The sequence below is a fragment of the Lates calcarifer genome, linkage group LG8 (assembly GCF_001640805.2).
Source record: "Lates calcarifer isolate ASB-BC8 linkage group LG8, TLL_Latcal_v3, whole genome shotgun sequence".
Taxonomy (NCBI): Eukaryota; Metazoa; Chordata; class Actinopteri; family Centropomidae; genus Lates; species Lates calcarifer.
The window spans coordinates 9,394,125-9,419,156 of NC_066840.1; the positions used below are offsets into that span (position 1 = coordinate 9,394,125).

At 40.1% G+C, this 25,032-nt stretch overlaps 5 protein-coding genes across 7 annotated transcripts; 1 reads left to right on the plus strand and 4 right to left on the minus strand.

The window, feature by feature from the left end:
- The first annotated feature begins 597 nt into the window (after positions 1 to 597).
- fgf1a (fibroblast growth factor 1a) lies at positions 598 to 4,306 on the plus strand. The gene is made up of 3 exons (XM_018675723.2): positions 598 to 974; positions 1,804 to 1,907; positions 2,044 to 4,306. Exons 1-3 carry the CDS (start codon positions 806 to 808, stop codon positions 2,242 to 2,244), a joined length of 474 nt encoding a protein of 157 aa, XP_018531239.1. The 5' UTR covers positions 598 to 805; the 3' UTR covers positions 2,245 to 4,306.
- Positions 3,375 to 9,743, minus strand: LOC108882927 (NEDD4 family-interacting protein 1). Its single transcript, XM_018675722.2, has 8 exons — positions 9,546 to 9,743; positions 8,341 to 8,434; positions 6,800 to 6,939; positions 6,569 to 6,656; positions 6,185 to 6,309; positions 5,955 to 6,021; positions 5,717 to 5,825; positions 3,375 to 5,039 (listed from the first exon to the last, which is right to left on the minus strand). The coding sequence occupies exons 1-7, from the start codon at positions 9,579 to 9,581 to the stop codon at positions 5,719 to 5,721; spliced, it is 657 nt and encodes a 218-aa protein (XP_018531238.1). The 5' UTR covers positions 9,582 to 9,743; the 3' UTR covers positions 3,375 to 5,039; positions 5,717 to 5,718.
- Positions 9,744 to 10,452: 709 nt separating this feature from the next.
- On the minus strand, positions 10,453 to 13,149 carry gnpda1 (glucosamine-6-phosphate deaminase 1). 2 transcript variants are annotated; one of them, XM_018675720.2, is made up of 7 exons: positions 13,018 to 13,149; positions 12,593 to 12,720; positions 11,896 to 11,997; positions 11,609 to 11,791; positions 11,300 to 11,484; positions 10,898 to 11,072; positions 10,453 to 10,753 (listed from the first exon to the last, which is right to left on the minus strand). In XM_018675720.2, the coding sequence occupies exons 2-7, from the start codon at positions 12,714 to 12,716 to the stop codon at positions 10,692 to 10,694; spliced, it is 831 nt and encodes a 276-aa protein (XP_018531236.1). In that variant the 5' UTR covers positions 12,717 to 12,720; positions 13,018 to 13,149; the 3' UTR covers positions 10,453 to 10,691. The 2 variants fall into 2 exon arrangements, with proteins under 2 accessions (XP_018531236.1, XP_018531237.1); XM_018675721.2 differs by lacking the exon at positions 13,018 to 13,149 and adding an exon at positions 12,851 to 13,011.
- A 754-nt stretch (positions 13,150 to 13,903) lies between these two features.
- On the minus strand, positions 13,904 to 21,084 carry hspa4b (heat shock protein 4b). 2 transcript variants are annotated; one of them, XM_018675719.2, is made up of 19 exons: positions 20,767 to 21,084; positions 20,081 to 20,138; positions 19,816 to 19,956; positions 18,768 to 18,890; positions 18,054 to 18,153; positions 17,781 to 17,914; positions 17,446 to 17,690; positions 17,241 to 17,317; positions 16,949 to 17,100; positions 16,678 to 16,784; positions 16,454 to 16,587; positions 16,183 to 16,367; positions 15,965 to 16,060; positions 15,545 to 15,700; positions 15,294 to 15,419; positions 15,070 to 15,177; positions 14,854 to 14,973; positions 14,573 to 14,734; positions 13,904 to 14,457 (listed from the first exon to the last, which is right to left on the minus strand). In XM_018675719.2, exons 1-19 carry the CDS (start codon positions 20,871 to 20,873, stop codon positions 14,251 to 14,253), a joined length of 2,538 nt encoding a protein of 845 aa, XP_018531235.1. In that variant the 5' UTR covers positions 20,874 to 21,084; the 3' UTR covers positions 13,904 to 14,250. The 2 variants fall into 2 exon arrangements, with proteins under 2 accessions (XP_018531235.1, XP_018531234.1); XM_018675718.2 differs by having other exon boundaries at positions 15,965 to 16,063.
- Positions 21,085 to 21,734: 650 nt separating this feature from the next.
- Positions 21,735 to 23,900, minus strand: LOC108882929 (cytochrome b-c1 complex subunit 8). The gene is made up of 3 exons (XM_018675724.2): positions 23,795 to 23,900; positions 22,685 to 22,856; positions 21,735 to 21,918 (listed from the first exon to the last, which is right to left on the minus strand). Exons 2-3 carry the CDS (start codon positions 22,836 to 22,838, stop codon positions 21,824 to 21,826), a joined length of 249 nt encoding a protein of 82 aa, XP_018531240.1. The 5' UTR covers positions 22,839 to 22,856; positions 23,795 to 23,900; the 3' UTR covers positions 21,735 to 21,823.
- Positions 23,901 to 25,032: the final 1,132 nt, after the last annotated feature.

Consider the following 25,032-nt stretch of genomic DNA (forward strand, 5'->3'; position numbering starts at 1 on the left):
CCTGTTTGCAGCTGGTGAAACAGTTTTTGTTCTTTAAAGGCCCCCTCATTCAGCTTCTGGCTGTGAATGGCAGGGTCCGACATGAACGCAGTGTTTTCTATCAAAGTTAGAGCTGTTTTGGATTTCATGTGAGAAATAGACTTCTGTATTTGTGTTGTATTGTTTTTTATTTTTTCTGGGCTTCTCTCACTTGCTTTTAGGTGGGCAGGGCTCAGCTGGATAAAAGATGATGTCACCTACTTCCATGCACCAATCAGGATTTAGCAATATTTGATGAAGGTTGGTTGTTTGGTTGCTGTCAATCAAATGTGATCAAGCTACACCCACGGAGTCCAGATGAAGCAAAGTTGCTGAGCTTAAACTCTCAATAAATAATATTTAAGGATGTTTCTATAAGATTAGCTCTTATTGTTAATGACGAATACTTAAGATGTGAAGCTAAGAAATTAGGAATAAACTACTAAAATTGAAACAGTAAGTAATTTTTCATGATCATAAAATATCATATTATTGCCCCTACTGTTGTTTTTCCCTGTGATAAATTAAGAAACAAAAAATACCACACTTTTAAAAGGTTGTGGTCTGTCTGTGTCAGTGATCACACTCCATACCATTATCCCATTTGGAGGTTGAGGCCAGGAGTCGGGGACGCGCATCCAGCTGCCTGTGTGGTCTCTGCGCTCGTTCACGACCATGTAGGCACCTGACCACTGCAGGGGGACAGAGAGATCCCGCTGATAATTTGACCATCTAAAAATCTCCGCTCCAGTGAAAACCCGTCAGAGCGGCGTCTCCTCTGAACAGGATGGCGGATGAAGAAGTGTTCCGGGCGGAGGATCAGACCGTGGACGGCGGCCTGCTGCCGCGGGACTACCGGCGGCTAACTCGGCTGTACTGCATGAATGGCGGACACCACCTGCAGATCCTGCCCGATGGGACGGTGCAGGGGCAGAGGGATGATGGGGACGTTCACAGTAAGACTGCAGCACACAGTGCATTTTCCATCCAGGTCAGGCCTACAGCAATGATGCGTTCACTTCCTTCAGTGCAGCTGTGTTCAAGTTCAAAGAGCAGGAAAACAACCATGCGCCCAATAAATTACTACATACAGGGACTTGTGGGAAGAAGATGCTGGTGTATTAAAGGGAGGTTCTGCTAATTTTAGTCTTTGTAAAGACAGGACATCCAAACAACTTTGATCTCGTTTTAAGTTCGCTGTAAGTGTATTTATTGAACTTGATGCATGATGAGAGAAAAAATGTAAAAGTACACTAAGAAGCAGAGGGCTGTTTGCAGACTGGGGCTGAAATCTCAAGTAGTTCTGGAAAATAAGCTACTTCATACAGCATTACACACACATTATAAGAACCCAGCAAGTTTCTCTATTTGGTGCAGCTGTATGGCCAATTTCATATTTATTTTCTAGAGTGCTCATGTTTCTCCTCCTAAAAAAGTGAAAATAATACAATTCCTCATTCATTATGTTGTCTGTATTAATTTCACAATGTTACTTTTCCTATTCAACATGAAAATTTGCCTGTTTGACTTGTAAGAAGTTGTTTTTTTTTCCCTGCACCTTTCTACGAGAAATGATCTCATGAGACTTTACACAGCCGTCATTCATTCAGTCATTCAACTCAAGAGTCAAATGTGTCAGTTTCCTCTCTCAGCTGACTGCAGCAAGTTTGACACTGACACAGAAATCTCAGATTTATCCTTGACAATTTTCTCCTTCCTGAAAAAGAAAGATGTTTGTATAAGTGTTTTTATATCGTTATCTCTCTGCACTCTTTCTCCTTTCAGCTGTTCTAAAGATCAAAGCTGTGGACAGAGGAGTTGTGGTCATCCAAGGAAGAGAGGCCGGGAGATATTTGGCGATGAGCGATGAGGGACGTTTGTACAGTTCAGTGAGTATCTACAACAGATCAGCTGTGTGATGATAAATCAGAATTTTAAACTTAATGATGCAGGAACATGTAGATGAATCTGCCACGATCGTATCTATTGTAAATAACCACTCACCATTATCGGTTTCTCTCTCAGCCCACAGTCACTGATGAATGTTACTTTCTGGAGAAACTGGAGGAGAACCACTACAACACATATCGGTCTCAGAAATATCAGGAGAGGAACTGGTACGTGGCTCTGAAAAAGAACGGAAAACCTAAACTGGGTCCAAGAACTCACATCGGACAGAAGGCCGTCTTCTTTCTGCCCCGACAGCTGGACGACTCCGGGGAGTGAAACCATTCATCCCAACACAACAGCGATACCTCGACTGAAACTGACTGGAAGCTGCTAAAGGAAGAATTTGGTAATGCAGTTGACAGTGCTGGCTTGCAAGAAAAAAAAGGTGAAACTGTTTTTTTTGGTTTTTTTTAGCTCTGATGCAAACACTGGTCTTTATCCCCAACAGAAATGCACTGTGCTTTATCTTGTTTCTGTACACAACATTCCACTTCATCTGTGTTAGCATAAAATCTGAAGTTGGTACTGTCACAGGTGGCAGGTCTTCCTATAGCATTAAAGAACAACGTGTAAGAAAACAGTCTCATCATCAACAAACGCAGTGACAGAGCCAGATGAGGTTCAATCAGTAGGGACTGCACTGCTTTCATTTGATGTCATTTAAGGGCCATTTTAAATGATTTTGTTGGGATGAGAGCAAATGCAGTACACAATAATATCCTAAAATATAAAGAATTAAAGAAAAAGTCCTTGTGTAGTGCTGGTAAATTTTTATCATTGTCTGTAAAATTGTTTCCAGATGACCGTGACATTTGGCAGAGAGTTAGTCCAAGGGCAGGAACGAGTAACTCATTTTTCATGTGGATCTGGATCCATGCATGATCGCAGGAATTGCTTTAAAAGGATCATTGTGACTTAGGAAAAATCTTAAAAATGTCCTATTTTCCCATAAACTACTGAACCCTCTCACTTGAACGTTAGATGACACATGTAATTGACTGGGAATGTTCCTGGCTTGGTTTTCTAGTTTACTCTTCTGTAATCTACGCTTCGCTCTTGAGAAATAATGCCTCAGCAGAAAAAATAAATAAAATCAATTACCAACATGAAAAGGCCACCACAGGATGTCATGAGCTGAAAAGGTTAAGAGTGACAGCTCTCCCAGTACTTCTGGATGTCGTCTCATATTCACAGCAGTTACACGTTTCTGCCACTTGGTGCCAGCACTGTGTAAAATCACCCAGTGAATCATTTAACATACATGTCATACATACATTTTCATGCCTTTTCCTCCTCAGTGCTGTGACTTCATAAAACTGACTTGTAAATGAATCCCTCTCTCTGGGTTTTAATTGTATAATAACCATAGATGTATTTATCACAGTAACACAGACGACTCAGACATGTCGCGTTAAAAGTGACATTTATTTAACACTAAACGTTTCCTGTACAGTTTCATAACAACAAAACCCCAAGGTTGCAGCTCTACATCACATAGAAATAAGCAGAGTGGGTCTGTATCAAAGCCATGGTATGTAGTTAGAAGTATGAAGTTAACTGTTTAAGGCAAACAGTTCAGTTTACTGGACCAGACTTAAATCTGTATTAACTCCTTCTATTAACAACAACTGTGATTAAATCGTGAAAAACTGTTTTCTCCTGACACGCTGTCTGAGACCTGATGGGAACGTCCTCTGGGTTTTATCGGTTATGTTTCTAAAAGTGCACCTGCATACAACATTCTTTGATATAGTTTCAATACCCACAAGATACTTAACATTTTACACCTCATGAAGAAGTTTCTTTAAAAAAAACAAAAAAAAAAAAAAAACAAAGTTGATTTCCTTTCCCCATGTGTCAATTAAATCTTAAGGCAAAACCCCACTTGGAAATGGAATTTGAGTTATTTTTATGCTCTAAGATAATGTGATCCAAATGCTTCAGCACGGTCATTAACAGCTGAAATCCAGACAGCCAAAGACTCCTCTCTGTAATCACACAGCTTTTCCACTGACAGTGGATGTGATGTCGACTCCACTGACTCATTGAGGAGTCACGCAAAACGTCAAACCGTTACATCTAAATTAGCTTTTTAAGGATGTGAACCAGAAAACGTGCTCATACGGCCCCCGAGAAAAATCCTCTCAGTTGCTGTTGCTGTCCAAAAAAAATTTAATGTCTCCTTGCCATCTGGTTATTTAGTTGTGGCTTGTTTGTTTGTTTGTTTTTAAATCATCATAATCTAAGGTCATATATGTAACTTTAACTCTTTTTCCAAGGTGAATAATTTTACCTGATTTAACGTACAACAAAACATTTAACAGGCAAAATCATAACTTCTGACACATGGATGCCGTTTCGCGGTGCTCCACTGATGCTGCATTTGAATCACAAGCATGTATGTTTTATTATGACCGTGTCCTTGATGAACAGTTTCTATCGTCTTAAAAGCAGAAAACAACACTGCCCCCTTCTGGTTAAACAAAAAAAGGGCAACACTACTTAAAGCCAACAGGTGAGTGAAATATGTGGTAATGTATCTGCATTTACAGCGTACTGAAAGCTTACTGTTTAAGTGTATGTGGTATCTAAAAACAGCCTATAATAGTCACAATAAAACCATGAAGTGAGATTAGTGCGGATTATAAAGTGTGTTACATGCTATGGCAAGTCTACAGAGTGCTGTATTCAATAATACCTGTTGGCTTCAAGTGTCACCAACATGAGACTCCTCCCTATTAATTTACCTTAAGGGGAGATGCATGCTCATATGCTACCATCAAATTATATAAGGCATTACTTATACATATACAGACTGAGATGTAAATAGCACTTAACATTCGCCACTAATGAGTACACTGAGGGACTATTACAATTAACCATTTTCCATTAATAAAGTTTCAAAACAAAATAAAACAAGTTGATATAATTCCTGAATATTTTATTGAGAGTCGTCTTCATCTCTAAACTCGTCTGGCTGATTTCTGGTTAAGTGTCTTCAGTTTAATTTCAAACTCTTCACAGAGTCGCTGCCTGTATTGGTCGTGTCCAGTTCGTCCACATCCACCATCCTGAATTTATGGAGTTTTCAATAATTAGGATTTAAATGCACATTAGTAACTCAAACTCTAACATCATTAATGCGGCATGAGGATGTTGTGCAGATACACAGATAACATGGATTTCTGCTTCATGCTTGAGTAATGTTAAAGTCAAAAAACATCTCTACCAGATAAATGACACATTTACATTCTATTTTGTTCAGAAAATCAATAAGTGACCGACAATCAATTTGGCCTCCCACTTCACAATGGAATCAATTTGTTATCAGTGACTTGTGACATCATGTGAGCTGTTCAACCACACAGGCAGCAGTTTACAGTGGATACGCTCCATTTGGTTGTACCACCATAGGTAGCAGAGAGGGCGAGAGGAGAACAGCTTGCATGGAGGGACAGGTTTGATGTTAAATTTCTATCAGCTGATAAACAAACAGCATTTATTGAAGATGCTGCAGACAGCGAGTGTCATCATTTGGAATCAAACCGTGTGACATATGTGTTTCACAGTCTGTATTATTTATAGTGGTTGGTGCATGTGAGATTTTGTTTACTTGCTGCACAGAGCTGTACATTCAAGTCGGCATAATGATACAATGTGCAGATTTGTGTGCCAAACATTCACACAAATGTTTGTCTTTTTAACCAAGTAAAGAGTTCATGTCCAGAATATATGCCATGTAACTTACCTCTAATAGATGAAGAGTACCCTTGTTCGGGGGAGAGTGGCATAGGTGGGATCGGCCAATTTACGCACTCTGGAGTAGTTAACAAAGCCTCTGATGAACAGCATGAAGCCTAAAAGTCCAAGGAAAAGGCATATGATAAAAGAAGTTGAACTCATACAGCATAAGATAATTACAAAAATGTAACGGTGGGAAACAACTGGAAATACTATTTGTTTACTGAATAATGCCTCCAACTTACCCAGGGCCAGGAACACCCACCACAACCAGTACTGTCCATCAAAGTAACCAGGAAAGTAGGTAGAAAACTGTAACAACAAGATGTCTGTCTGTTAGGAGCCTGATCCTAGAGATTTATCTTGGACCAGTTTCAAAGTTTCAGTCTTCCTGTAAGGTTAAACCAGTACCCTGAGCCAGCAGCCATTTAGTGGTTGAACTGGTTATGGCGCATATTTAGCAAACAGCTCTTACCCTGACAATAAGAACCCATTTGATGAGGGACAGGCCGAAGCCGGAGATGGCCCCGTATCGACCGGCGGCTGATGTGGTCAAGCAGAACGACAAGAAGAAGCCGATCCAGTTGAAGAGGAATGCCACTAATTAATGGAAAGGAGAACATTTGGTACAGTAACACGAAGCTGCCTTAGACCATGAACACATACATCTGGTATTTTCAAAGCATGACTGTTAGAGAGGAGGAAATTCTTAGTTAAAGATGTCAATTATTTTTGAAGTCATCGGCCTGGTTGGGATACATTCTCCTCTTTCAAACATGTTTAGCGAGAAAACAGCTCTATGCAAGTGAAACTGAAACTCTGCACAAGTCAACAGTTAAAACGCTAAAGGGTTTCTTACTGAAGAAAGTGAGCATGAAGATGCCGTCATTTCCTATCCGCAGCTGATCAGCATCTTCAAAGTCATCTCTGGCCACAAAGTCATCCTCCTGCACCAAAAGCAAGAAACATGTAGATACATTACATCAATTAGTGTTTACCTCGAAGTGTGTTGTTTCCGTTGACGTGACAGTGAGAGACAAGAAACATAAGGAATATTTCTAACTGATGTCTGAGAATGAGGCAGACGTACCGTGACTCTTCCAGTGACCAGAGGGATGGCAGCCTCTGCTTTGCTTCTCTCAGCTTCGTCATAGGAGGGCAGAGTGGTGGCAACACTGTAAGATGGAGGGTTGGGAAATCTTCCTCCATCTTCCTTATATTCAAAGAAAGCTGTTGGGGTCACAAGCAAATGACTAGTGAGGAACAGAGGTCTCATGCTGATTTTTTTTTTAGAGTTTAAGAGTTTTTTTAAAACTACCTTCACAATAAAGATGGATTTAGTAAGACTAAAGTAATTTCAAAGACACTACAGATTTCAGTATTAGGCATGGCAAATAATAAAAACTTGAACTGGATGAGATTTAATTCCACCTAAATGTGCCTGTCATTGTTGATTTGGGCACATATTTACAGGGAGAAAATACATTATCTGACACTGTTATCTTCACTCACAGACACACACAGATAGCTAGACAGAGCTGCAGATAATTAAGTCATTCTTTTAAAGAAAAGGTCATAAAAATATTGTTTTGGCTGCAGTATACTAAATGTGTACCTAAAATATTGGTGGCAAAACCCAACTATTTAATGTTAACTGGTTGTCCAGCTGTCGCTGAGGTTTTACTGCTGACAGGCAAAAATCTACTTTCACTTCCTTCAAAGAGCAAAGCAGCAGCAGCAGAGCAGGGAGGGATGAGTTACGGCAGGAAGGAAAGACATTAGCCGTACGTGCTGCTTTGTCCATTATTGTTTATGCTGTCTCATACAACCCAAGACTTTTAAACTGGGTCATTCGGCAGCTATCCAGAGCCCTCATTTGTGCTGTTCAAACACAAACAGGACTGAACTTGATCACTGGACTCGCCCAGGAAGGGCTCAAGGCAGCATCCTCTTATGCAACGTGCTGACCTTTGCCCCCATAAGAAACAAGATTAGAGACGTTGGACCTTTCTAAAAGGCCTTGCCCAGAAACACAACACAGAGGTCTGACATAACTATATACATTTACTCAAATATTGTTATACCTTTGTGGCCTCAGGTATATCACTTCAGTATTGTGAATCCAGTGGGAATTCAGAGAACATTTTAGACCTTTAACATTGGTTTTTTGTTTTATCTTACAGCTACAGTTGTAGGAGTTCAAGTGATTATATATGAAAGAGATTAAAGCAGCACAGCACAACATACATACATAGAATTAAAATAATATAGTTATTAGAACAACTACAACAACAACAAACAACAAATATTTCATACGGATCACAACTGTGATTATATAGAACATGACTTTTCCCTTTTCAAATTAAAGGCACAGTTGTGACCATCCCTGTATCAATTCACATATTTTCAGCAATAATATGACACAGTGAAAACAGACAATAATTTTGTTTTTGTTTCACAGCTTAATTTTACTGCAGATGCATCAACACTATCATTGCTTTCACTGCTGGAGAATCATCATACATTTGGTGCTGATACTTTGATCTAATTGCAGAACGTGAATACCTCCACCTCTGATTCAGAGTTATCCAACATACAACAGTATGCGGTGGAGCTGTAAAGCTTCCTAACCTGCATTAGCTGCAGCGACGCTGCTGTAGGGTGGTGGTGCGTCCTGGGCAGGACCCTCCTGGGATGGCTGGGCTGGCTCCTCCTCATTCACCAGCTAGAGAAATGTAAGAAATGACAACACATCCTGGGTCAAGCTTTAATTACAGCCTTTTGGAAAACTCTACTACTGTAATCTAAATGCTGCAATTTAGGGAAGGGAACACCACAGTGGCATCATTTACACTTAATCCCAAGTAACAGCAGGATACTGAGATGTATATCTGCCTGACTTGTGCCTGCTGTTGACACTGTGGCAGCTATCCCTCTAGAATCTCTGATTGTATTAGGCCTTACAAATGTGCAAGTCACTGGGAAGGACTGCTTAATGGAAACAATGCATGTGAGGAAATTCCTGGATTTTTCAGAAATTTCAGACAATGCTTTCTTACTTAACATTCATGTTCACAAGATAACAATATACAATATAAAGACACGCCGCCTCAGAGTATTTCTTGATTTGCACACCCCACATCTACCTTGAACAGGGACTGAAAACGCAGAATGCAGATGGATTGTGCTGACTCGTTAAAGAGTAACAAGTTTAACCAGCAGCACTGTGCATACTATGCAACAAGTGTCCATGAAAGACGTGTCTGCCACCATTTCTTTTGTCAAAATATTAGAGATCAAATGCTTAGATTCTTTAAGTGATAACACAGCAACCTCTGATACATCACTAAAGCTACAGAGCGCAAGCTGAAGCATAAACCAGGCACTGACACACACATCATCTGCATATGCATACGTCAACAGAGGAGCATTTTAATAGTCTGATCCTGCTCTATCCGAGGAGTTGTTCCAGACTGACCCAGGGCCGTCAGGTAGTCTGACAATCCTGGATCAAGGCTGCAAAAAGTGACACCACACAGCACTCTCTCCTGTTCAGGCCTGCCAATACCAGATAACGTTAACTTACTAGCTGCTGAATGAAAATGGGTCACACAGGCTTCAAGTTACATAGGATGAATTTATGATATTTTATAGTTTTTTAGGAGTAAAAAATTTGGTATGATACAAGCCTGGTGTAATAATTGTCGTATCAGACCCGCCCGTCAACAAGTAGTCGGTGTAGCTCGTTGTTTTCCTCAGTGACAGGCTAATGTTGACTGCTAGCTGACCGGCTAACTGTTAGCTACATTATAGCGTGGCAGAAAACGGTTACCTACCTCCTGATATCTGACGTTGCTGTTTTGTTCTGCCATCGTGGAAGAGGGGTGAAATGTCTAAAAGGTCCTCTCCCCAACTTGAGTGTGAAGATGTGTTACGCTAAAGGGAATTTAGCCGACGAAGTAGCAGAGATAAGGCTAGCTCCTAGTCGGCCATCTCCTTCCTTCTCCCCTCCTGACTGTAGCTGGCTCTGATGCTGCCTTCATGGGCTGTCGGAAACTTCACGAAATAGTTGTTCGTACATGAACGAGTCGACAAGTGTTAAGTAGAAGTGTCTATACGTTTTACTTAATTAAAAGTAGAAGACCCACAGTGTAAAATATAGTACGGTACACATTATATTATTCTTCTACAGCGGCATGGTACTATTTATATTATTGCATTACTAACACTGATAGGCAGCGTTCTCATATTGCTGTTAAGTGTAGAAAATGACTTTAAACCATTGGAATCATTGTGTAATTTATTCAGTTACAATGCATTATAATGCAAAATGCAAAATGCAAAATGCCCCCCAAAAAAACCAAAAAACGTTTAACTGCAAATGTGATGGAGCAAAAAGTACATTTGCCTCTGAAATGTGGTGGAGCGAAAGTTTAAATGCTTTAAGATGTACAAAGTCACAGAAAATGATGATATCGTCATCTAGGGAAGTAGAAATGCCTCGTATGCGCAAATACTTGAGTAAACATACTTAGTTATATTCCACGACTGGCAACTTTTAAACATACATTTAAATCAGTGTGTACCGTTTGTCATTACTTCAAGCTAGAAATGGAAGAAGAAATCTAGAAATGGAAGATTACAAGGAGCACTGAAAGGCAACACGAGTCGTTCCGTGTTGTCATGTGACAGGAGGAAAAGAATGAAAACCACAACACTATCCCAAAATACAACCAAGATACAAAAATTTAACCCACTTTATTATAAAGAACAAATGAATAGCACGACTGCATGAACAATCACCTGAAGACGTACAAATGTGTGCCACACCAGCACCTGATTATTTCTATAAAGATTAGTTGTGGTCAACTCCAAGCACTGCTTAATGTCCACCAATGTGTCTCAGATAAAGGAATCATTGGAGTGTTAATTTTTCAAAAATGCCTCATGAATACGCAAAGTTTGAGAGAGATCTCCTTTGATCAGTTCTTCTTGGGGTCTGAGGGAGGTGGCTCCACCAGCTTGTTGTGCACATGCATCATCCCTAAAGAAAGAGCAAGACTCAGCATGTTTTCTATGATTCATGTACGTGTTTTGCAAATATTTTATCTTAATCCAACCTAGGTTGCAATTTATTACATCTGAAATACAGTAATTCAAGCATTATAGCTTTGCGGTTTAGTCTCACCTTTGAAGTACTTGACAGTTTTGACTCTGAGTTCCAGGGTGGCGTCTTCATCACATACAAAAACAGTCTGTGGGTGCTGCTGGAATGCAGACACTGTCCACATGTGATTCACACCTTCCTCTATAGCTTTGTATAAAGCAAATGCCTTGTGTGCTCCAGTGATGAGAATCATGACCTGAGAAAAAAAATTCAAAGTGTGACCCGTGGCCTCTAAGGTTAAGCATGAGCAATATGAAAATGGTTTGGTGTGTTAGGAGGATCACTGAGCGATGAACTGTCCTGCAACTGAAAGCAAAGTTCTGATAGAAAAATGATCAGTCCTAACATAAATTACATCCAGTACTTTACAGAAACATACAGTGGCATAGAGTGGCACATGATTGACATATATAGGCTTCTAACCTCTTTTGCGTCCATGACAGTGCCCACTCCCACAGTCAGAGCCATGGTGGGCACCTTTGACAGATCCCCATCAAAGAACCGGGCGTTAGCCATGATAGTGTCCTTTGCCAGAGTCTTCACCCTGGTCCTAGAAACCAAGCTTGAACCAGGTTCATTAAAGGCAATGTGGCCATCGGGTCCAATACCTGACATAAGACAGGGAGACCAGCTTAAATGTCACTACAGCTTCAACAAATGCATAATCATACATATACCATGACTGCATATTTGGTTACAGCACACTGATTATCAGCACTGTGACCTCCTGACCTCCGACAAAGAGCTCGATCCCCCCAGCGGCTGTTATCTTTTCCTCAAAGGCTTGACACTCCGCTTGTAGGTCAGGAGCATTGCCATCGAGGATATGGGTGTTCTCTCCTTTTATGTCTATGTGCTTAAAGAAGTTATTCCACATGAAGGAGTGGTAGCTCTCAGGGTGATCTCTGGGAAGTCCTGCACGGGATTTTACGACAGCTTCTTATGCAAGATCACAATCTTTTAAAAATAACTCAGTCTGTAACCATTTTACATGAGGAGAAAAAACGGTGAAGCCTTACCTACATATTCATCCATGTTGAAAGTCTTTACATATTGAAATGAGATTTCTCCATTCTTGTAGTACTCAATCAGTTTCTTGTAACAACCCAGAGGTGTGCTTCCTGAAGATAGCAAGCAAAAAAGTTCTGATTGCAGAGAACATAAGCGAGGGTGAAAAATAAGCCCATTCACTGCTGTACTGTACTATGCTTAATGTTACTTCCTGAGTCATAGTACTAGAGCCTTTCCATTTTGGGATATTTCATACAATTACAAATGAGTTTCAGAGGAAAATGCTGCATTTCTTACTCCATTAAATTATTGTGAAGGCTCTACATGTTTATTTTTTTCAGTACAGGTGGGGTAATAAATTATGATATATTGATTGATTTTTAACTCACAGTCTGTATAAATAAATGAGACAAACTACAACATTTAGACAGTTCTCACTGATTTGTGCGCCAATATTTTCACTTTCTGCAAGAATAGAAATGCATTCACTTTTAATATAAGCTAATTTTAATAATACTTTAGCTTTTAAGTATAAGTTGAGCATTTTTCCATTGTGTAAGTAAAGGCCTTCCGCCAGTAACACTGAATCACTGAATCAGCAGATGTGTGTGTTGGGCGGGGGGGTAATTTTAGTTTACAGTATATCCAGGTCTAAATTATGAAAAAACAAACACGGCTGTTCGGGTATGACCAGCTCCTACTTACCTGTGGGAAGTCCCAGGGTGAAAAATCTATCCGGGCCAGGTCTGAACAGTAAAATCTTGTTTCTAATGTACTTTGCAGCCCACTCGCTTGCCTGGTCGTAGTCATTGAGTATGATCAGCTTCATCGTCCTGGAGGGAAAAAGGCAAAAAAAAAAAAAGCAACGGTGTGCTCGTCTGAAAGAGCTCAGCCTCATAAGAATTCAGGACAAAACACACCTAAAACAGACTTTAGACTCATCAAGGAAACTATATCACCCACCGACACTAAAATGAGATCACTCTTGTTAATGCTTTCGGGGTTGCTAAACAAGCTGGCGAAAGCCCATGGCAGCTTTTGACTCAACCCCGCACTGTGATCAAAACTTTCACCGCAGTATTATTGCCCCAGTAAAACACAAAGAAAAGAGTTATTGCATGCAGCTGTACCTCAGGCTATCTGTAGCTTTTACTCGGAGCAGACAGGATCTAGATGGATCATGTGATTCCTGCAGTCGGATGCAAACAGCCTTTCACCGCGGAGGTGACGTTTAACTCAATTTAGATTTAAGTTAGCTAGTGAAGCTAAGTAGTAGGTAGCTTTGGCTTGATGTATGATAGCAAAGCTTTTTCGGAGTGCTCCGAAATAGCCAAACATTGCTATGTCGAGTGTTTTACAGCTTTGAAAAACAATGAAGTCGTGTGTCTAGTTACATACGTGTATTAAGAGAGCAAGAAAAGTTTTTTATGAGTCTTTAAACGAATTTATATTAACTAGACCCCTAACAACGTTAATAGTGGTTGCTAGGCAACATAGAAGAACATTTTCTGGACACTAACGTACATAACTAGCTCAGCTTCCTCACCATTAATATTTTACCAATTTACCAAGATTTACTATGATGTGATTATGTGATTGAATATGACTCATTAGAGGTATCTGTTTAATCCAGCTAGCAGGGCCATAATCACAATATGAGGTCAACCCCCAACCCTGACCCCAACCACTCTTATTCAACTTAAAATTTCTTTAAATTTTACATTATGAGCATATTATTTCCCTAATACCAAGGCCTTTTAGTGTGAGCCCCCCCTCCCAAAAAAAATTACAATTTAAATATATGGAGTCTAAAATGATAGTACACTCAGTCATTTAAAACTCCAATATGTAAAGTTTTAATATTTAATAATGGAACATCATCAAAGCTCCCCAGACAGACATATGACCAAGGACATGACTTGTGTCTTTAATATCTACTGCCCTGCTAGCTAGACAGAAGCAATACCTGTGTGAAACCTTGGGTATATTTGACCAAAGTAATAAAGTTGGTGCAAGTGATTTTTAATAACTTTATTAAAACCATATTGTGACACAGACCAGAACACTTACAGAGCACACAACAGAAATAAATACCATCATGTGTACAGCGCTCATTGTCAAACAGGCTTATTGCGGCTGGCTTTTGATTTATGTCATCCAGAAAGAGAGAGGGCATGCTATGTCATCAGACAGAGATACCACCAGGAGCTGGGCTCAGTGTGCTAATCACCCTGCCTGCTTTTTGACTGTAGAGTGCAGTTCCTGAAACACTTCCCCTGCTCTGATTATACACCCAGGCTGCATCTCAATCTAAAGCAACAAGCTCCCGTACAAGCTTTGCTTTAGGGAAGCGTTAGGCTGCTTTAATCAAGGTCCATGTCAGGCTTGTTTTCTGTTGTTTCTGAAGTGGGGTTGCCTGTGTTTTCGGTCGTTCCCTTGTCTGCGCTTTCTTCCTGGGGTTTCTCCTGTCCGTTGACAGGCCCGTTCTGCTCTGCTGGTGTGTCCTCCTTGGGAAGCTCCACCTTGGGTTTGGGCTTGGTCACAATAGGGTTACAAGCGGAGAACAGCTCCTGGATAATTACACAAAGAACAGAACATGAATGTACGAGATTCTCCATTTTAAATTTCCTGCATTCCAGTTACTTCTCTCACTGTCTTATGATAATCTCAGGAATAGATCCTCACCCTTGTTTTCGCCTTAATGTCTTTGACTTTGATAAAGGGATCCACTGTCAAGCTCTGTTTGCTCTGCTGGTTCATGGTGCTGTTCATCCAGATCATTGCGTCACTGGTCAGTTTGTCCACTTTGGTGACATCTGCCTCATCTAAATGGTCATACTGCTCCTCCTGGAAATCAACAGAAAACAACAAAAGTAGTGTTAATACTTTTATTTGTCATTATGCCTTCAGTCTTTATGTGGTCTAATGTCATTTTAAAGGATTCCTAATATACACTTTAGCTTTACCTTCATCTTGTACGCTTCAACAAATTTCATGTACTGCTGGATTTGTTTTCCCATCTCCTCAAAAGCTTTAGGTCTCTCTTCAGCCTCTGTATACCTCTCCTGGATAGGCTGGCCAAGTTTCTGCAGAGTACATATGTCAGTTAATAAATATCAAAATGTTGAAATTGACCAATTAATGGAAGGGAAAAAGGAGAAAATTACTATAGCAATAATTACCTTTAACTCTGCCAGTTTGTCAATGTACACCTGTTTGGGTTGATCCTCTCCATCTTCATACAACCAGTTTTCAGTATCCTCCAGCTTTAATGACAAAGCATCTCGGTCCTAAAAATATTTTTTAAAAAAGTTCACAATATGTAAAGGAAAGTCAAAACTGTTGTAAAGTGATAAGATGATAACTTTTTTTTAAAACCACAAGTCAAAAGTGATTATTTACTCACAGATTCACTGACAAACTTCTCCAGCATCCCATGCAGTTTGTCCCTCATGTCGTACACATATTCTTCTACATTATTCTTGGCATCGTTCCTCTCCTTCTCCAGCTTGTCCTGCATGATCATCTTTCCCTGAGGAGAAAGCAAACAGCAACTGTAACCGGCAAACACTTCAAAATAGATCGAGTAATTAAAGATGACAGCTTTGATGAGTGGATTAAGTAATGTGTGTGTGTGATGGCTGGAAGCTTCGTTACCTCATTTTCTACAAAAAGATTGAGCATGTCGTCTGCTAGCTGCCACTGTGGACTGTTTTCAATGGGTAGCTCCAGCACTTTTGTTTTGACTTTTGGCTTTTTGGCTTGTGGGGGTTGGTCAGACTTCTTCTCACCTTTGCTCTCCTCTGTTGTAGTCTAAAAGGGTAAGAGAATAGGTGCTGAAATTTTAAATATCAAGACATCCAATGACTTACCAGTTTATTAGAACATCTGTACAATCTAATGTAACATGGTGCATGAGCTCTTCATTTAACTCATTTTTGAGGATGTTACACACATGAGGATGAAAAATGTAACATTATTAGCTTCTCAAAGATATGGTTTACAGTGGGCTGTATCTCCTCATAAAGACAACCTTATATACTGGTATTTGTTCTACACAAAAATTGTGCATCGCACCTCCATCTCCTCATTCTCGCGTGGTGCCTTCTCCTCCGTTTCTTTCTGGCCGTCTCCCTGTCCCTGCTGCTCATCCTGATCCGTCTGCATCTTGCTCTGCTGAGGAATGATAAATAAAACCAGACATGTTTCTCTCAGTGCAGTACAAATAGTAGCACAGATACTATTCTGATGCTCAGTGTAACAGGGCACTTTATTATGGGGGAAAAAAAACCTACCTCTCCTTCTTTGTCATTGGCCTGTTCTGTTTCCATGGGTTCCTCTGACTCATCAGATTTCTGAACTTCAACCAGGGAGGCGCTGGACACACTGAAGATACCATGGATGTTCACTCGCACCTTAACTTTCACCTTGGAGCTCTCCCCAGATGCTTGTGGGACAACCTTCTGGATCAGAAATTGACCTGTAGGGAAGAAAAAAAAAAAAGCAATGAGTATTTCTGTTGCCTAATGGCCAGAAATCACAGGTCAGAAAGCTTTAGTTGCTCACCAATAGTGGGGTCAGGGTAGGGCAGCTCAGCAGGGCAGCTGTAGTAGGCCTCCAGAGAGAAAGGCTCTTTACGGTAGAAGGTCAACACCTTGGAGAAAGGTGCTGCATGGTTCTTGGGAAATACCTCACAATCACTGCAACAAATAAACATTATTAAAAAATTATTGTATTATATAGTTAAGATCAGAGACAGAAAAAAAATAAATCAAAGACAGTTTACTCACCTCAGACCTTCCTCTGCAGCAGAATGCCACTTCAAGGAGATGGGATAGGGAACAACATCTGTGATGGAGAATTCACGCACTTTGAAGGCAGGAGACAGTATTGCACACTGAGGAGACACAAACCGCATTTCAGTGAGTGCAACAGCACAAAAAAGATGTAAAACAAGAAACAAACATTAATTTCACAGCAAGCCTTCTGCTTATAAGAAACCGTTACATTGTGAACAATAGGAAGGGTGGACAGCAGCTGTAAAACCAAAGCATGAGATACCTGCAGGGCACATCCTCTGGCCACAGCTTCGTCAGCGTTCAGTGTAGTGCTCAATTCCTTCCCAAAGAATTTGCTGATTCTCTCTTTGACAGCTGGGATCCTAGAAGCTCCGCCCACTATCTCAACTGAGTAGATGTCTTCTTTTTTCAGTTCTTGTGGAGGAAAAACAGTTTTTAGGTTACTAGCACATAAACAGCTCAACTTGCATATATTGCATTCTTTAAAACATAATTAATAGGAATGTCAGGTAAATAAAGTGAGGTAGCTCACAGCTGGGGACAATAATACTCACTGGCATGTTCCAGCAGACTCTGCAGTGGAGGCTCTACTCGGGTCAAAATGTCAGCACACATCTCTTCAAACTGACCCCTTGTTCAACAGAAAGAGTGCATATTGCTTAAACCTTACAAGTTAATTCACAGTAATAGACTGTCGACAGATTGAAATCATGCAGAGAAAAAAAAAACAAAACAACAAATTACTTCCTGTTGGCTCACCTGTTCAGTTTTCCAGAAACATCGATGTCATTCATGAAGCATTCAATGTTGAGTGGCAGGTCTGAGGAGTTGGCACTCATCAGTTTTTTCAGTTTTTCACACTCCTGGTAGAGCCTGACCAGAGCCCTGGGCTTTGACTTGACATCGAGCTTGTACTTCTTGCCAAATTCCTCACAGAAATACTTGACCAGCATCTCATCAAAGTCCTTTCCTCCTAACTCCGGGTCACAGGCTGTAGCAAGCACCTGAGAGACACCAGAGGATAGTCAAAGTTATGAAACAAAGCCTGTCATAGATTGATGTACAGTGTACAGTATGTTGATTTACACACACACCTTGAGTTTGCCCTTGTTGAAGGCACACACTGATGTCTGGTATCCAGAATGGCCCACGTCCACAAACACCACATTTCTGGCCTTTTCCTCAGGAGCAGGGAGATCCTGTTTATAGATCCCATACGCTAATGCAACTGTAAGGGAAATTGTTAAATTATTAACGAAGCAGACAAGTGCTGGAATGGCAGTACAGCGAGGCAGCCACAGTCAGAACAACAATCACTGACAAGCACATCCTTGCCCAAGTACTACCCAAAAAACCCTAGTACAGACCTGCAGTTGTCTCATTCATGAGCCTCAGGCAGTTGAGTCCAGCAATCTGAGCAGCATCTACGACTGATCTCCTCTCAGCATCAGTGTAATAGCAGGGAACCTGGTTGAAAAAGAATAGATTTTAAAATCTTTTTTTTACTTAAAGGCTCTGCACACTCACACAGGTGTTTTCAATTAACCTGCCCGATTAGACCGGTGGTCAGGTCAGTGGTTGGGCTGGGGCTTTAAAAAGGTACTCTTTGTACGTTTTTGCTATCGCCAAATAGCCAATGTTAGCATTAACAACTGTTTAATTAGCAGTCTAGAAGAAACATTGCAAAATCAGCATCAAACTTAATTTCATTACTTGCCAAGAGCTGCCTCCAGCAGTGGAAAGCAACACCTGTTAACTCCTGTTTTGTGTCTATTTCTATCACTTTTCTTCTACTGAAATTAGCATGCTAACCAACTAGCCCTGGCTTTTCTTGTCTCGCAATACCACTTTGTGACAGTGAGTCACTGTGGGGTCCAGTCTGCCATCACTCCAACATGAGAGGATGAAGAATTAGTGCTGTCTAGAGTCTTGCAAATGCAACAAAGGTTGAAACTCTTGGTAAATAAACAGCTGTTAATGCTAATGTTGGCTGTGTAACGACAGCAAAAACTTCCATATAGCACCTTTAAGCTTTTATAGGGACAGTGTCGAGAGCTGTGCAGTAGCATGTTAATACTTACAGAGACAACGCAGTCAGCCACAGGCTTCTTCAGTGCATTCTCTGCCGTCTCCTTCAGCTTGGTCAGCAGCATGGCGGTGACCTGTTCAATGCTGAACACCTTCTCCTCCTCCATGTACATCACCTTCAATAACAGTCAAATTGGCATACAAGAGAATGTTGTTAATTTTTACTATGTCAGCTTAAAAATAAAAACATATCTACTATCTACCTCTATCTCTCTCTCTCTCTCTCTATATGTATGTATATTTGACCAATAAACTTTTCCAAACATGCAGTTTGACTTATCTGCTTCATTAAAACTTTACCTCAAGCTAACATTTTCACACACCATAGTCCCTCGGTCAGGCTTTACAATGTACTCCCACTATATTATCAAGGCCACATTTCAAACTTTATCTCAGTTCAGCTCGTGGTGACACAGACAGCCATTTCATAACTTCAAGATGCACAGATGTGCTGCGTCAGAGGTACAATAAAATGCTGTTCGTCCACAAGCTTTAAATGCTTGCTGGCATTAAAACTTAATAAGCACCTGACTGATATGTTATAGAACAGGAAATTGATCCAAAACAAAAATTTTGGTCTTTCAAACACAAAAATATAATCAGATCTGAATTAATAAATTGATTATTAACCCTTCTAATTATGAATATTCTAACTGCACCAATTTAAGGGAGTGTCTCATACCATGTACTTTGATTTGTGTGGCTATAATATCATTAAGACAGTGTGTATTCTTTCTGTTTTCCAGTGGGAAAACAAGTGTAGTAGTCTCTTTTTATCATTTTCATCCTGTTGAGCCCCTGTGAAGTCGACAGAAGTCAGTGTTTTAACCCATTAATACACCCAAGGTTTAACTCTTGGATCTGCCTGGGAGTGCCTGGTAAAGGTTTTTTTTCTATGTCCAAAAATGTATTTGATAATTACCTGGACTGGCTGATCAGATTAGAGAGTGGAAACTTATTTTTCCTAGGAAAATTACTTTGTACAGTCTATGTATTAGGCTGTAGTAAGTGCCATGTATAGATTATTAAACATTCTCTCACCTTAATACCAGTTGTTCCGGTGGGCATTTGTGCAATATCATAGACCAAGCTATTTTTGAGGCGCTGCACATATGGATCTGAAAAAGCCCTCCCATGAAACCTCTTGAACCCTTGGACTGTGTTCTTGCAGTTTGTGACGACCTGTTCAACAGAAAAAGAGAAAAACAACTCTTTTTAAAATGCACTAACACCAGGGTACTGAGCACTGTATGTCAGGTTAGCAATCATGTTCCTAGAGTCCCCAAGACTTCCCATGAAAACATACCTGGCTTTTTGCAGCTGCACCAATTGAGCGATTCCGGGGTCCAAAGGAAACACATGCTCTAAAAATAGAAAACACAATTCAATTATTTCTCCACAGTTTTTTTCAATGATGCAGCTTCGCACAGGATTGATACAAAGAATAATAACGCGATAATTGACAGTAACGTTGTAGATTTCATGTAAAAATAACAATCTGTTTCTAAATATATATTCTACACTAATTTATCTGTCTTCTGAAGACTATGGGTGTGAAAAATGAAGTACAATGGATTGCTCAAGCCGTTTTGACAGCCTGAATCCGGCCTCCTCCCATCATGCGCTCATTCATGCCTGCAGTAAAAAAATCACACATCACCTGACAGAGCAGGTCAATAATTAAAAGTCTTTCAATGAACTCGGTGATATTATTGTAGCAAGACAATACAAGAATCATTCCGGCATGTGAAGTGGGTCCAGGATTTATTTCTGGTCACAGTGGTTTCATTTCGGCTACCGTTAGCTTTAGCACTCACATGCTTCTTCCTGTTGTGAAATCCTTTAGCATGCTAACTAGCCGGGCAGCTAGCCACGCTAGCTTCACTAATCATTATGATGTACAGAAGTGGGTCCATTCACATTGTGTACCTGCTATCAGCGCTGATGGTACAACGCAAATCATACACTCTAATGAGAATAAATCGCACTTACGGTGTACTTCGGTCGCTGTACTCATTGGCGACTGTTTCAATCCCTCCGGCTCTAGCTACCGCTACATAGCAGTTCATGAACCCGACATCAAACCCGACAACTGACATCTTCACCAGCTAACTGAAAGAGCGGAGATTTACAAGGAAGAACAGAAACACAGCTCGGTGCTAAAGGCGACAACGGCAGCTACAATATGGTTTCAGTCAGCGGACAGTGATCCACCCTTGTTCTTGTTCCATGAAACAGAGCAGCGGCGGCGGCAGCATGCGGTAGGTAACACCGGCTGATGCGTGAGAGCGTTCAGGAATTTTCTGTCTGTGCCACCGACCAATAGCGTCCGACTGCAGAGACGCTGCACCCGAGGATCGTGCGCCGCCCACAGGCCAGAGACGGTCATTACAGCGGCAGCTTTAAAATCTGTGACTGTACACCCAAAGCTATTTGGAGCTATCATCCATATTGTTTTATTATATCCAATTATAATGATCTAAACCTGCGGTCGGTCACTTGCTGGCGCTATAGCTCCTCTCCTTCAAGATAAAAGCCCCACCCACGACCTCCAGCACCACAACTGCTGCAGACAGATGTAAATGCTTATTACTAGCCTTCTGTCTAAACTGTGATTTGTTTTTTTTAGATTAGATACGTTTATGACAGCTAACTAATAAAATAAACTAAATCACACTATTATCAACTCATTATTACTGACCTTTTTGTCTTTAATACATATCACACTTTACCACATCTCAACATGATGTACCCATCTTCTTGTTTTGTTCAACCCACAGTACAAATCACACACCAAGCTTTTACTTAAAAAATATATAATGAGAAAAGCAGTAAATCATCATTTTGCATGAGAAATGACTCGATCAATTATCATAACTTTACTTCAATACTGACTGAACATTAAGGGACATCAAACCAATCAATTAGTGAAGGTTGAATGAAATAAATCAATAAACTAATTTCACATAAATATTTTTCATCTTTATTGGTTAAACATACAGCGGTGGAATTAACAACAGAGGGCAGCTTTCAGAAAGGTGGCAGGAGTTTATTCGTTGTTCCCATAGTCAGCAGGATTCTTCCTCTTGCTCTGCTGATGGACAGAGTTGCCCCAGGTGTATGTCAGGTACATGAGGATCATTGCTGCAAAAAGGAAGAGATCATAAAACACATTAGCACCAGGATCCTAACACTGTATTTATTCTTCTTTAGCTGTACTTTGCTGTGAAATAAAGGTGAAGTAAAACATTTTAATATTTCAAAATAAGAAAAAAAAAATAGACTCATAAAACACGATCATGTAAAAACATGATTAGAGTTTTGTTGTATCTGCTCCTTCATGTAGGTAAGTTTTACTGTGCAATCACAATACTTACTTCCCAATACTTCCCAAACAACAAAAAATTAAAGCATCCTTTTTCTGCAATTTTAAATGAGTGCACTGCATACAATTTTTTGCAAAACTTAAATTACAAGGCCCCATTTTAAAATGCTGAAGAGTAATGATGAAAGGTACTTTTGGGCATGCACTTGGAATTTAACATTCGGTGTATTGATGCATCAAAAATTTGTCAGCTCTTTTTAATCATCCACTGTGACTTGTCATTTAAACTACGACAGAGGCTGGGGTCAAAGCAGGTAACAGGCATATCATATGACTGGGCAGCAACCCAACACAACTCACAGCATGGCAGATAACTTATGCAATTTGAACCAAAATAACTCAAGCATACTTCCTATGTTCTTATTCTATGACATTTCCACAATAAAATACTGTTTAGTTTCTATCAGTTAATTTCTTGGTACTGTAAAGATTAAGCAGAAACAAATATATAATACTTCAACATATTATCTAGACCAGGTCGACATATAAAATACCAACATACTATACAGAAAAGCAAAGACTCACGGGGGGCAACTTTGAAGAAAGAACTTGTGAACCGTCTCCACGCATTGGGGATTCCTTTGGAGAAGTAGTTGGGGAAAGCCTTCTGTTCAAACGGGGACAGGCTGTATGTGATTACATGCCTAACCCTGGCCAGGTTTCCAAAGTGGCGGCCCATGTTCACCAGAGAGCTGATCTGAAATAACGATGAGAAATTTCCACAAGGTGAGTTAACAGGCAATACAAAGCATTACTTTTGTTTGACAAACTATAAATAGTCTTAATCAAATAATTATGTCTGCTCTGTGCTTTGCAATTTAACTGTAGGGGCTGCCGAACAACTTGGGGTTCACTGTTTGACAGTTCTGTATGAAAACAGTGTCACTACACAACTGTAGTAATAAAACATTTACAATATATCTGTAGTGGTTATTCCTGGTCTATTGTTCTATTTGATAACCACTATGGTGGCTGTGCAAAAATGTCTTGACAATCCACATAAAAATAATTCACATGATCCACAAAAGGATGAACAATGATCTTTAATAATGATCTGTATGCTGTATTTTACTTTGCATGATATTACCTAACCAAATAATTCTGTGTTACGAATGTATTAATAACTATAGTTACTTCATGTCTCTAGTTAAAGATGTAGTTAGTTAAAGTAAGAGACTACAGCAGTAAACTAACCCTCTGCACTCAACAAATTAAATTTCCGTGCAAACAAGTGAACCGATGTGTGTTAAAAACCCGTAATGATATCGTTTATAAACGCTCCAGAAGTTGATGTAAGGCAAAAGAGGGAGGGCGTTATGTTATCGAAATAATTACACAATAGCGAAATACCAGGCCTGACAAAGTTAAAAGATCACTGGACATGTTAGTCTTGTTAGCCGCGATAGCTCAATATTAGCATCACCAGCTCGCTGCCCTAGGCTAGCTGTTAGCTGCTAAAGTACAAACAGACCTTGGAACGTTTACTCGACTGCCACGTTAACGTAGTCGTTTAATAAAAAGAGGCAAAATCCAGGTAACTTTTGACACAATAAAGCAGGTGTATTTCACACAGTTTGGTGATAGACGCTAATGGAAACACGGTTTATAATCGTGACATTGGAGCCAGAACCTTACCGTGCTGCTTCTCAGCGATGTCTCCTAACGACGTCCCGGTGTCCTTTCTTTTTTCAAAGTGTCGGTTGTCTGCTAACACCGGGGGCTTTACCGCCACCTGGCGGCCTGGAGTGGGGACTCTTACTTCAAGTTGAGGGTCCACAAAGGATTATTCACAGATCTTTGAATATTCATGGGACCGGTATATTTTGCGTATCAGTTTGTCTAGACTGTAGTAAACTCTCAGACCAGAAACAGAGGGAGGCATCATCTGTACAATCATGGATTAATGCCAAAACTAAATCACCAGCCTGACAATGAGCCTGAGGATGTGTGAGGTCTCACTGAGCCTGTGAATCTCTTCTGAACCAGTCTGTACAAGTTACATGCAGGACACCCAGGTATTTTCCCACTGTGTAGTCATGAGCATGAATGAAAAACATGCTTTCATCTGACCTTCAAATCCCCAGAAAGAGATAATACAGTAACATATTTCAGAAAGGCATCTGCACATGGGAGCACTGACTGTCACTTTGTGGCAAATATTCAGTGGTGGAAAGTAACAAAGTGCATTTACTCCAGTGCTGTACTTCAGAACAATTTTGAGGCATTTTAGTTTACTTGACTATTTCCATTTTATATTATACTAGTTGATACTCTTACTCTGCTACATTCAACAAGGAAATCTGGTACTTTTTTACTACATTTATCAGACACCTGTAGAAACTTGTTACTTTTCTAGAAAAACATTAGAATTTTAAAATACAACACATTATTTAAGATTAAACCAGTGGTTCCTGACCCCTTACATTAAAGCAGTGTCTAGTTGCCATGTTTCACCAAAAAGACGTTTTCCTTCTTAACTCAGTTTCATTTAAACAACTGTTGTGAGGCTGAAACATGTACAACTCCCACATATTTCACAAAGGCAGGGGTTAGAGAAAAGTCTAAAAAATGGATCCATATTTATTTAGCAGAAGTATGTTATTTCTTGATATGACTGCAATAAGTTACCTCACAAACCCGCAGATTTTTTTGTGACCTTCTGGGAAGGGTCTGACCCCTAGGTTGGGAACCACTGGACTATTAGTCACAGGAGCCCATTTTCTACAAAACAAGCACTTTTCCTTTTAATGCTTTAAGTACATTTGATAATGCCTCTGCTGATAATGCTGTTGTGCTTTTATCCAAGTAGGATTTTAAATGCAAGCCTAACTTATAATGGAGTATTTCTACATTGTTGAAGTGAAGAATGCCAG